The 12,679-nt window shown below is 46.7% G+C and overlaps 1 protein-coding gene across 1 annotated transcript; it reads left to right on the top strand.

The window, feature by feature from the left end:
- Positions 1 to 8,877: 8,877 nt before the first annotated feature.
- LOC123164877 (germin-like protein 5-1) lies at positions 8,878 to 9,731 on the top strand. Its single transcript, XM_044582488.1, has 2 exons — positions 8,878 to 9,004; positions 9,089 to 9,731. The coding sequence occupies exons 1-2, from the start codon at positions 8,887 to 8,889 to the stop codon at positions 9,619 to 9,621; spliced, it is 651 nt and encodes a 216-aa protein (XP_044438423.1). The 5' UTR covers positions 8,878 to 8,886; the 3' UTR covers positions 9,622 to 9,731.
- The last annotated feature ends 2,948 nt before the right edge of the window (positions 9,732 to 12,679 follow it).

Below are 12,679 nucleotides of genomic sequence, written 5' to 3' on the forward strand. Positions count from 1 at the left end.
GAGTTCTTCAAAAAAAAAACATCTATATATACACACGCCCATAGCGAACCCTTGCGCTCGTATTCATCCGCCGCCGCCGTCGTTTTACTTCGCTTTGATGGCAGAAGAACCATGCTATTTCCCTGCGGCAAGAAAAGCTTCGATGGCATCGGCACAACCTAAAGCATCGCCAGCTTCGCCATATCCTGATGGAAGAAGCAAGGTTCAGGTTAGGCAAACATCATCACACAAACTTTTTCATAGGACGTGTGCACAAGGGTACATTACGGACCTAGATTCATTTTTTTTTCAGATAATTGTTTACAAAGCTCTACTTAATTTATGCTAGCTTAAAGAGATGAGTATCCCTAGTTATCTGTTACCAAGTTTCAATCTCTTAGATATATTTCTCAAGTTAGATTATTTCCTACTGTTTGTTAGTTTGGCTTAGGCCCCAAGTTTGGTAGATCTATCATGTATAGAGAAGAATCTGGCTTCTTTTTGCCTCCAATAATCGCCATCAACCAAAACTTTGTTAGGCCTAGTAGGGTGGAATACAAACATAGATTTGACTCTTTTTTAAATTTTTCCCATATGAATGACATGTACCTATGTTGTTGTGCCTTTTATCAGCAAGCATCACCTGCCACAAATTCTTCCAGTAAGAAAAGTGGGATTACCGATTCACAGACTCCTACCACACCCAAGCTGCAGAAAGCACAGGTATGTACTAATATATGCCGAAAAATAAAATGTTGTATGATATGGAATTTCTAATTTCGTCATCTTCTAATGTTAGGATGCATCACCCGCCATGGCTTCTGTAAATAAAGCTTCTGTAAACAAAGCGACAACGACTAGAGAGAAGAAGGTATGTATTTTTTTTAAATTGGAACAACACACATAATAATAACTTGACAGTACAAAGCCTCTCTTGATCTTTCATCAATTTATCTAATTAGTACGATATTTACGTACAGGATACAATGTCCTGCTGTCAAGGTGCTATTTATGACCTTCTTTGGATTGTTTGCGATGATAATCAGAGGAAAAAGGTTGCAGAATCTAGTCTACATGGCTTACTACATCTACGTGATATTCAAATTCGTCGCCAAACAGTAAAAAAACTAGCTGATACTTTCGATCCGGAAGTTGAGGCATTCATTGTGAACAACAAACAGTTAAAGATACATCTGGAAGATGTAGTTAATATCATGGATCTGCCTTCGGCAGGGGGGATCCCTGATATTAAACTTAGGTATGCAGACAAGAAGCTTGAGTCCGAAAGAAAACAGAAACAAGCCCAACTGTTCAGATTATACGTAGACCCAAAAGAGCAAGCAATCACCTACAAGGGTCTGGTGCAACAAATAAGAGAAAGCAAAGGATCTACGGACGAACACTTCTTGAGGAGAATTGCTTTGTGTGCAATTTGTCGACTGCTATGTCCAAGTACAAAGTCACAAGTCAGTTCAGAATATTTGAACCTTATGTTGGATGATGGTGATGTAAATAAGATAAATTGGGCAACCCTGACACTTGATCACCTCATTGCGAGCTTGAAGCAGTACAAGAACAATAAGCAAACAAATCTTGCTGGCAACCTCGCTCTCTTACAGGTAATACGTAATGACTATTTATTTCCGCGTAACAATGTACTTGAGCTACGGTTTTGCGACTCATTTATTTTGACTATGTTGCAATGCAAGGTGTGGTACTGGGAGAAATTTTATGTGAACAAAGTTAAGCACAATATAGATATAGATTACTCTCCTCGACAGAAGCCTTTGATACAATCGTGGGACAAGGAGAAGGTGGCAAAGAGGGAACATGCCAGCTTCGCGAGGGAGATGTAAGTAAAGGATTGTGTACATGATCGTGCCACATAATTGAGTTTTACTTTCTTTACTATCATGTACTAACTATTCATCTTATATTATTCAAAATAGATTATTGAGCACCTCATGAGTGACGTGGAGTACGTTCTACACAGACCTGTCTATGCTAGCAATGAAGTACGCGCAATCAGAACCATATTTACTGCATTTTCATACTACAAAACGTATTCTAACTATATTCATCCTTGTATATGCAGGGCCGGACGTTGCAACAAATTCATAGAACTGTGCAAGTAATAGAGAATAAAGTCATTGAGAAAGAATACACGGACGAATACAAGTACTTCAAGCCACTTGTTGACGGTCTAACTGACGTTGAACACAATACAAGCCTGACCAACAGAACCCTGCTTCGTGTTGTCAAGTGTTTGGAGGTAAAGTCTTATTCACTAATGCACAATTTTATGTTGCAAAATGATGTGTGATAGCAAGCACCACTTATTTCCCATGCAGGCTAATAAGTTCGTTCTCCCCGATATATCAGATGAAGAAATTGAGGTAATTTAAAAGATAGTTTACGTATCTATTTGTGTGTCTTATTGCGTGTTAAACTCTCATTCTCCTTTATGTACAAGCCTTTTTGTAAGAAGGGCAACAAGTGCACATGGCACAAGGGACAACACAAAAGACATGAGGAAGGAGAATCTGAACATGATGAAGACGAAGGAGAATCTGAACATGATGAAGAGCAAAGAGAATCTCGTGAACATGACAGCGAGACACCTGCCAAGCGGCAGCAAGGGCTTTCAGGCACTAATCTAGGTGATGAGGATGATACAAACAGTAAAGCCAACGGGACGGTGCGTCGGTCAAACAGGAAATCAAAGACCAATAAAGAAGACGAGTATTCATACTATGACCACGAAAAGAGGCAACTTCGTGGTATGTCGCAGAAATCGTTGCCTGTCATGTAGTTGTATACCATTGTGCTTTCTTTATAACATAGATAAATCCACCTACTAATTGCAGGTCTGAAAGAAACACTACAATGGGTAAACAGACAAGATGATAAAACGCCTTTGGCCCAAATTGCTGAAATAACACTAAAGAAATCATCCCTGCATTCCCTAACAGCCAATAAGTTGCCGGACAACGATGCCAGATATGTGGATTCCTTGGTAAGTATTTCATGCTTCACTTATTACATCTGCACTGAAATATGCACTAATTAGTGCTCACTTGCAATACTAGGCCATTGATGCTAGCATATATATCAATCGCCCACCAGAGGGAGAGTTTGACATAAGAGATGGCAAAAAAATCTTTGTTGAGAGCACAATTAATGTGCAAAAGCTCGTTGCAGATATAGAAAATCACTGTATAGCAAGGAGTTCAAAAATTGACAAGGCTCGTTCGATTGAAAGGATCATTGCGTATCTTGATCATGACATGGTACAACACAATAACTACCTGCTGAATTTTATTTACTAATTGTTTGGTCCTTGCTCTAACATATATGTTTATGCAGATTTTTTTACCCTTGAACTCTGGACTACACTGGTATCTGGCAGCCCTAGATGCGGCAGAAAGAGAAGTTCAGATTCTCAATTCAGCCCCTGGTGTTGGTCCAACAGATGAACTGGATCATGCGGTGAGAATATCCTTTTGTCCTCCTAGTACTAGTGCAACTTATAGGTTATATGCATTACTGAATACCAACAAACACTCTTCAGTTGGAAGCGATAACGGCGTGGTTCCAGAAGGCTGAAGAAAGAATTAAACAACTTCCAAACCCAACAAACTGGCCAGACTTCAACGTGGCCTCATGGAACAAGACGACAATCAAAGGGCTGCCAACCCAGAAAGACGGGTACACACGTTCATCAGTATGTTCTTAATTTGTAAACTCGACCAAGGCAATTCAATCCTAATTCATACTTGCAGGAGCTCTTGTGGACTCTACCTTCTCAAGTACATAATGCTTTGGACGGGATCCAAACTATCGAAAACATTTTCAAAGGTGCGCATATTTAGACTATTTCATGGGTGCACTGTACATTACTTCCTTGGTTAAGGAAGTACTTTACATACAGATGGCGTACATTCCAGGATTATTTAACTGTTCACCATTTGTATGCAGAAAGATATAGATTGTACAGGAGACAACTTGCACATGACATACTCAACAGTGACAAAAATTCACTCCGGAAAAAACAGCAGCCAGACCAGACAAAGGCAATTCCTGAAGATGGAGTTTCTAGCAAAAAAAGAAAGAGGTCCAGGACGAGCACCAGGAATATATCTACACAGTAGATATGGCTTTCGCATAGACATTCGTCTTAAATCAGACGTTTTCCCATTTGCTCAATAATTCGGTTTGTAAGCAACAATTTGATGTTATTTATCCGGCACTTGGTGTGCGACAATTTGCTCAATAATTCAGTTTGTAAGCAACAATTTGATGTTATTTATCCGGCACTTGGTGTGCGACTTCATTATTTGTATTCATGAGTCTCTTTAAGTTAACACGGTATCTTGTATTACTACTCATGTTTGGACACTGACCAAATATGCTACCAACATATCCAATACGTCAAGAAATGAAGGATTGTTTTCTGGCCTTGCAGTGAGCTACAAAATAATGGAGAAAACATATTTTCTAACATTGCAAGTTCTTATTTGTTAGAGACATTGAGCTACAAAAAAAATGGACAAAACATGGTGTCTATCATGTACTCAACATCATAATCTATTATCTGATTTCATCCATGCTAAAGCAATTACCAAAGATAATGAGAAGGGCTGGGTGATCTTACGAAAAAGCCATCATCTTGACAGAAAAATCCCCTTTCTACACGCTCCGGCGCCCCTAGATGGAGCAGCTGCTGGATGAGCAGAGGTTGAGGGGTGGAGCCAACTCCGGCGCACCTCGATGGAGCAGCTGCACGACGAGCGGAGGTTGAGGGGTGGAGGGCAGCCGGTCGGCGCAGCCACGTGGTTGAGGGAGAGGACAACGCCTGAGGTGGAGAAGGAGGAGGCGTGCGCCTCGCCAAATACGGCCGCGGTGGCTGCCCATCCGCCGCCGGAGAGGCTCTCGCCGGAGCCGTACGCCGGAGATGGATAAGGCGGAGGCGCCTCGCCAAATACGTCCGCCGTGGCTCTCGCCGGATTTGGAGAAGGCGCCTCCGCCGGAGTTGGAGAAGACGGAGGCGTCCGCCGCCCTCCGCCGGAGATGGAGAAGGGGTGGAGACGAGGGGCCGCCGGAGATGGAGAAGGGGTAGAGACGAGGGGAGATGGAGAACCTCGCCAAATACGTCCGCCGTGGCTCTCGCCGGATTTGGAGAAGGCGCCTCCGCCGGAGTTGGAGAAGACGGAGGCGTCCGCCGCCCTCCGCCGGAGATGGAGAAGGGGTGGAGACGAGGGGCCGCCGGAGATGGAGAAGGGGTGGAGACGAGGGGAGATGGAGAAGGGGTGGAGACGAGGGGCGAGCGGGGTGGAGACGAGGGGCGAGCGTACGAATGGATTAGGGCGAAAGTTTAGGTTCGGTCCTATAAAAAAAAGATAATTATAATAGGTGGTGATTACCCTTTTACCCCTGTCACAGAGGTACTCCATCTGTTTCCCGGTTAGTACTCCATGGGACTGCTGCTGGAGTACCAGATCGCACAGTCCGTTGGATTAAGTAAAATGAACTGTGCCTAATCATTTCGGGGTACAGTAAAGGAGCTCTTGAATTACATCTTGGAAATAACAGTGCTGCAGCTATGGAAGTGCATTTCAATGGACAGTCCATGTGCGTCAACATTAACGTTTGACTTAACAAAGTAAGTAGCAGTGCTGCAAGTTTCGACACAGACCCATTTATTTGATACCTTTTTGTACAATTTTGACAGCCTGCATGAATATATAACATCACTATGCTAGGTGAGTCATGGAATTGATGTCAATCCACATAAGGGTTATATATCACCGTAAAGTGGTCATTAATAAAGCATGGAGCTAAAGTAGATCAAGTGAGCCACCTTAACGCCTTCTGATTCCAATGGATCATGTATCCATTTTGAGACCATCAAGAAATGAATCATAGTCCTATAATTATAGAGCACAGTCGAACATCAAAAGTGTTTAGACCCAAGAATTTAGTAAGTGCCAAATCATGATTCTTTATCACTGCAAGTACCTTCTAGCCAGCAAGCATGTGAGCAGCCAAATCGTGAATCTTTATCACCTGTACTTGCAAAATCTGTGAAACATGGATGTTTTCAGATAGTTGAAGCTAGATATGGCATGCATCTTGGACGACTAACACATGTACCATGCGGCAGAGTATGAGTTAGAAGGCTCCCACGTCGCTCTCCCAGGAGCGGCTCGGGCGGACCTACATGCCGCCGCGGCCGGCTCCCTCCCGCCTCCTCCCCCACCTCACTGCCACCATAGGGCGCTGCGGGCAAAGCCCGCACGGCGTTGGCGGCGGCGGAGCTGTCTTCTCTCGTGCGCCTCGACGGATCTCGAGCGGCGGCAGCTGATGCGTGTACGTTGGCGGTGCGGGCCTAGGAGCAGGGCGCGATCCTGTGCCTTACCTCGCGTGCCGGGGTCGCCTTCAACGCTGCTGGAGGCTGGCAGCTGCGGTTTGGAGGGGGGGGGGGGCGGCCGGTTCTCGCAGCGACTGGATGCCGGGGTGGCGGCCCTGGAGCTTGGCGGTGTTCCTGCTCGGCACTCGGCGAGCAGTGGCGGGGCGTGGGGCGCGCGGCGGCGGGCCTCGGCAGGTGGTGGCGGGCGCTGGGCTCGTGGCGGCGCTTCGGCGTGTGCAAGCGGCGGCGGACCCTGTGCACGGTCGGCGGCTCCCTCTCCGACCCGGACGGCGCGGGGGGGTGTCGGCGGCCCGGCGTGGCCGGCGATCTGGATGCGGTTGGGCCGACGGCTCGCTGGTCTGCCGGAGATCCAGGGGCATCATCGTCTCCAGCTCGATCTGCTTCGGTTCGTGCTAGATCCGGTACAGGGAGATAGTCGTCATCTCCCGGTGCTGGCTACATGGATCTGGAGGCGACGGCTGGACCCTTGGTCTAGTCTTCGACAGAGAAGGCGGCGGTCCGAGCACAAGAAGCGGATGGAGTTCTTCGAACAGATCTGGGTGAAAATCTGCTCTTGGTTAGATGCCAAAGCCGGCGATGGCGGCGCTCTACGGTGTCGTTCCTTTCTTGAAGGCATCGCCGTGGAGAAGTTCTAGACTACGATCTGCTACCTCCGGGGGAAACCCTAGATCGATAGATCAGAAGACGGCGGCGCGTTTGTGTCGTTTCCCCCTTGGGGGCGTCTTTCTTGGAGGTGTACGCGGGCTCGAGGGACCAGTGGATGACGTGTTTGGTGGAGCGGTGCTTCATCATGCACATTGATGGTGACAGATCCCGATGGCTTGGCGCTCTGGAGATTAGGCGTCTGATGTGCGATGATGGACTCGCGCAGGAGGGTGACGTTGTCTAGCGTCGTGGTGGCATCGACGGCAGCTAGACCGGACAAGGTAGATGCAGCAGTACAACACTGAAGATGGATTGGTGGCAGGTGTCTACGGCGGCCTCATACCCGGTAGGCGTCCTGGTTGAGGAGTGCGTCGGACTGGTGGGTGCCCCATACCCGGCAGGCGTCCTGGTTGGGACCTCAGGTCTTAGATGTTAGATTTGGCTGTGAGGTTTGTTTGGTATTAGGCCCAGACTATCAGCATCCCTTCATCGGCATCCCTTCATCAACTGGATAGGAGTAGCGACAGATGTTGCCTAGATGGTGGCTTTAGTCTTACTGTTGTATGACTTTGTAAGATCTTATGTGAATAATTAATAAAGTTGTTGCATGCATCATCCAGATGCAGAGGCCAGGGGTCCTCCTCCATTTCTAAAAAAAATGAGTTAGAATGAAACAGATGATCAACTTGGTCCGATTTGTTGGAAATCCTTTGAACAGCAATCGTAGAAGCTAAATAATGAGTTAAATATTCTTCAAAAAATAGGCTGTGTTTGATAGTAAAGTATTAAGAAAACCAAAGTATTGAAAACTACAACATTTTAGCATGTAGGTGTAAGATACCACAGTTTTGACATACCACAGTATTTTGAAGTATCGGGAATACTTTGAGCTGTTTGGTAGTGTTGTATATATTGACGCGCCTAATAACTAGCTAGCCGTTTTCTACTTGCTTACCCTGTTACCCAAACCCAACGGCCATGCAAAAGGCCACCCATATGCACAAAGTCCACAGCCAAACTGTCAACAACCATGCCCAAAGCTCGTCCTGCAGCTTACAAAGATGAGAAAAACCATGCAGTGCGCTAGTCATCAACTCCTTCCTCTCAGTTACGGCCATGACTCTGACGTGCCGTCGGCTGGCCGGCACCGTAGCAGACACACGAAGAGAAGTAGGAGGCGCGGTGATGCAATCTTCATGAGGCAGCGGGAGGATTCTTCCTCAGAAAGCAAGGCCTGCCAGCTCCATGCCACGGGCCTCCTTGAGAAGGAAACAGATGATTAAGCGTACTAGCCGTTTTTCCATGGTCGTCTCTTTATCTATCCACGGCAACCTAAGGGAGAGACGATCTCCAGCGACGAGCGAGCGGCGGTGGCCTGGGAACGAGCGAGGACGAAGAAACGTGTTCGTTTTTTCGTCTGCTCTGCTTTCAAAAAAGAGGTCTAGGGTTCTTTTTATTGGACAGAGAAAATACTGCATTTTGAGAAATATTGTAGTATTAATACTACAGTTTTTTGTGGAGACCAAACAGCTCAAAGTAATTAAAACCATAGTATTTAAAAAAACTGTAATATTCACAAAATACTTAGAAAATGCAGAGCTATCAAACGGGGCCTAAGGATTTAAATCTTTCTTCATTTAATTTTCCCTCCTATAAATTGAAGGTCATAAGTGTGCGAATATCGCATTGGTATGATATAAAATACTACCAAACTATTGCCTGCGCATTCATGGAAGCCCATTAATGTCCCTGCACTATATAGTGGAGTCCTCTCTAGTCAATACCCTGCACTCGTCGCTCCTTGCACATTTTGCTGGTCGAGAAGGTTCGCCATGGCTGCTGCGACGTTCCTCTTGGCGCTCGCGGTCGTTGCCCTCGGCTCCGGCCATGTCGACGCGTTCGACCCTAACCCTCTCCAGGACTTCTGCGTCACCGACCCCACGTCCAAAGGTACGGAAAAATAAACGCCGTGCTTGTGGCAGCTCCTCAGTTTCCATGTGATCATCATCCATGGTGATATGCGCGTACCTGCAGTGCACGAGAACGGGTTGGCCTGCAAGGACCCGGCGGCGGTGGTGGCGGAGGACTTCCACTTCGGCGGCCTGGACAAGCCGGGCGGCACGACGAGCAAGCGCTTCGGGTTCACGGCGAACCAGGTGCAGATCCCGGGCCTGAACACGCTGGGCGAGTCGCACGTCCGCCTCGACGTCGCGCCGGGGGGCGTCTTCCCGGTGCACTACCACCCGAGGGCGGCGGAGACGGCGCTGGTGCTGGAGGGCTCCGTCTACTTCGGCTTCGTCTCCTCCTACCCGGACAACAAGCTCTACGCCAAGGTGCTCCGCAAGGGCGACGTGTTCGCCGTGCCGCAGGGGCTCGTGCACTTCCTCCACAACAACGGCACCACGCCGGCCACGCTCTACGCCTCCCTCAGCAGCCAGAACCCCGGACTGGTGCTCCTCGGCAACTCGCTCTTCGCCGGGGCGCTCCCCGACAACCTCGTCGCCAAGACGCTGCTCACGGACCAGCACACCGTGCAGACCATCAAGGCAAACTTCCGGCGGTCTTGATGCATGGCCACGCCGTGCTTTTCCCGATCTGCATTCTTTGTATTTTCTGCGGGCGGGCACGGTAATTTGCATGGCAACTGTTGCTTTGCAATAAACATGAAATATTTGGAGCAATATCAATTCGATCGTGCTCGATCGCGTATACAAGGCGTTACGATTTGATTTGATTTTTGAACACCGTTATGATTTGACTCGAACAAAATTATCACATTCATTTTGATTCTAAAAAGGAAAGTAACATATATTCACTAAAACAGAAGTATATGTATGCTCGATATGAAAATCTTTAGAAATTATATACTCCCTCCGTCCGGAATTACTTGTCATTAAAATGGATGTATCTAGAACTAAAAAATACCTAGATACACCCAGTTCAATGACAAGTATTTCCGGACGGAGGGAGTACTCATGAAAAAAAAACTTTGTGTTTATTTCTAAAAGATTATTTAAAACCCATTAAGGAGTACTTAACAATCCATTTTCATTGTCTTTTTGCGGTAAAATCTATTTTCATTTCTTGTTCCGGTGAAGTCCATTTTCATTCTCTCTTTTTTTTGCTGTGAAATCCATTACCATTCTATTATACTAATTATATTTTATAACTATATAATATAGCATATGTATGTTCACTAAGTATTCTCATATTCAAGTTCATATAACTCCCGGTCAACCCACCTCACTGGCATTGAGGAGTGACTTGGACGCTCCCCTCTCTCCCGTCACTGTAGCGAGAGGCGATTTTCTGAGAACTCCCGGTCAACCCACCTCACTCGCCGGCGATCTACGGTTTCCTCCGCCTCCGGCGGTCGCTCCAGCGGCGGTAGGTTGGGGAAACCGTGGCTCTAGGCTTGTACATAGCGTAGGGCTTGGTAGGGCCGCGGCCGGCGTCGCCATGGAGGTGGAGATGGCGTTAGTGCGGTGTTTGTCGTCGGCTCGCTTCCCCTCTCGCGACGACGCTCCCTGGAGTTCCATCGCGCGGCGGCTGACTTCCCCGAGCCCGCTGATCTACGGATCTGGCGCGCTTGTCGTGCCCCGGCCGGATCCTGGGTGGTGGAGGATCCGGAGGTTGAAGACGAAGGTGAAGATGACGTTGGCATCCATCGCGACGAAGACGGCGTTCCTGCGAGTAGGATCTGTGGATCTGGCGATCGGCGACTTCCCGGCTGCCACGGGGCTGGCTCCAATCCAAGGCCTGAGGCGGAGCAGCGGCAGCGGCGCGCCACTGACGGCTCCAGTTCGTCGGCCTAGTCGGGATCTAGAAGAAGGGCTTCTGTGTAATTTTCTTTTACTTCTGGGTCTTTCTGTAAGAATGATGGATTAATACTATCTTCACTTTCCGCAAAAAGAAAGTTCATATAACTAAATCTAGTCGAATATATATTGTAACTAATTCATGCAACAAAGTGTCGGGTATCATCAAGATTTAAAAAGGAGAAAGATTATTATGTGGTGGCAGAATAAATTATTGTGCATATAATGGTTTGACTGATTTAAAAAATTGCATTGCTCGTGTGTGACCGCATGAACCAACATGATGGATACATCATCGTAGTCAAGTATAACAAAGACTAGGGGGGGTTGGTGCGCCCTTTGCCGCACCGCCTGAGCCGTTCTTGTATGTTGCCATCTAGGCAAACGTCCGTTCCATTGTCTTTTCTTATGATGGTTGTGACATTCATTTTTTAAGACAGTAAACTGAACCACTTTGAGGCCTCTCACGTAATTAGTTATCTCAGCCGTTAGATCTTGATGTTCGGACTTTTTCGGCCGTTTGATCGATTGCATCTCGCGAATTGGGCCACCTATCGTAAAGGGTTGCTTCTCTGGAAGAAAAATCCGAAGCGTGTGGTCAATTGGGTCTATGCCCCTTCGATCTCCGGCCCAACGCCTCCCTGTTCACGATGTGTGGGGAACAACCATGGTTTTAAATAGCGCAATATAGCTGGACGTGGATTTTTGGCTCCTCGGTGCTCCACCCCTTTATATGAACATTAAATTCAAAAAATATTTAGAAAAAACAAAAAAAATCTTGGATTTTGGGAGATCAAACTGGGTGCCCAATCTACTCCCGTGCGAAGTTCCGTGAAAAATTGACATTTGAGGTACCCTCGGTAAAAAGATAAAAGAATTCCTATGTACAAAAAAATGTTGGCAGCTGAACCATAATTACTCTTGGTCACTGAAGACTTGACACCTAACTGTCTAGAGAGTTGGTAGCTCTCAAGAGTAATAGGCGGACTGTACTTGACTTAGATTCCAGTGATGCTAAATCACTATCTATTTTTTCGGCTCTGAAGCTTTTCTCTCGCTGGATTTTAAACTACAATCTCTCGTGAGAGGGGTGCTCACACAATCTTCTTGAAATCACATGGAGCAGCCAACGAATCACATTGGAAGGGGGTGGCTATTTATAGCCGTGGTCTTCCTGGGGGGACACCATTTTTGGACACAACAGCTAGCCAATGCCCAACTGACGCATATCCAACGGTCGGATTTTGAGCACAACAGTGACATTACTTGAGGAACAAGTAATGCTAACTCCTCGGTCCGAAGAAGAACTATGTCTCTTGCTGACAAGTATTTATTCGGAACACAAAGAAATTTCTCTCATTTCTCATAGGTTTTAGTTTAGCATCAGTTTCGAACAATATACCCCTCTTAATAGTGCGGTGGTCCTATGACTTAAGAAAAGAGAAGAAGAAGACGAACGAAAAAATACTACGCCTTCTCTCCGTCTTCAAACTTCTCAGCAACAGTCAAATTTATCGGATGTGCACCGAACCAATTGCTTTGCGTCAAGAATTTTTGGGGCTTATTTCCGTCACACATAATCTTCAGTGATAATCTTCGCTGCCTTGTAGTAGATTATCTTCGGAGTCTGTTCAAAACTCCACCTGACTCCAGGGACTTTATCACTCTGTGTGCACTAACAAACACATTAGTCTCACACTGTTTATGAAAATAATATCCAAAACACAAGGAGCCAAATTATTGCACCAACAAGTTCCCCCTAGAGCTGCAGCGACATACGGATCCATGCAGGAGGGGTGCGACAACA

The sequence above is a fragment of the Triticum aestivum genome, chromosome 7D, assembly GCF_018294505.1.
Source record: "Triticum aestivum cultivar Chinese Spring chromosome 7D, IWGSC CS RefSeq v2.1, whole genome shotgun sequence".
Classification (NCBI taxonomy): Eukaryota; Viridiplantae; Streptophyta; class Magnoliopsida; order Poales; family Poaceae; genus Triticum; species Triticum aestivum.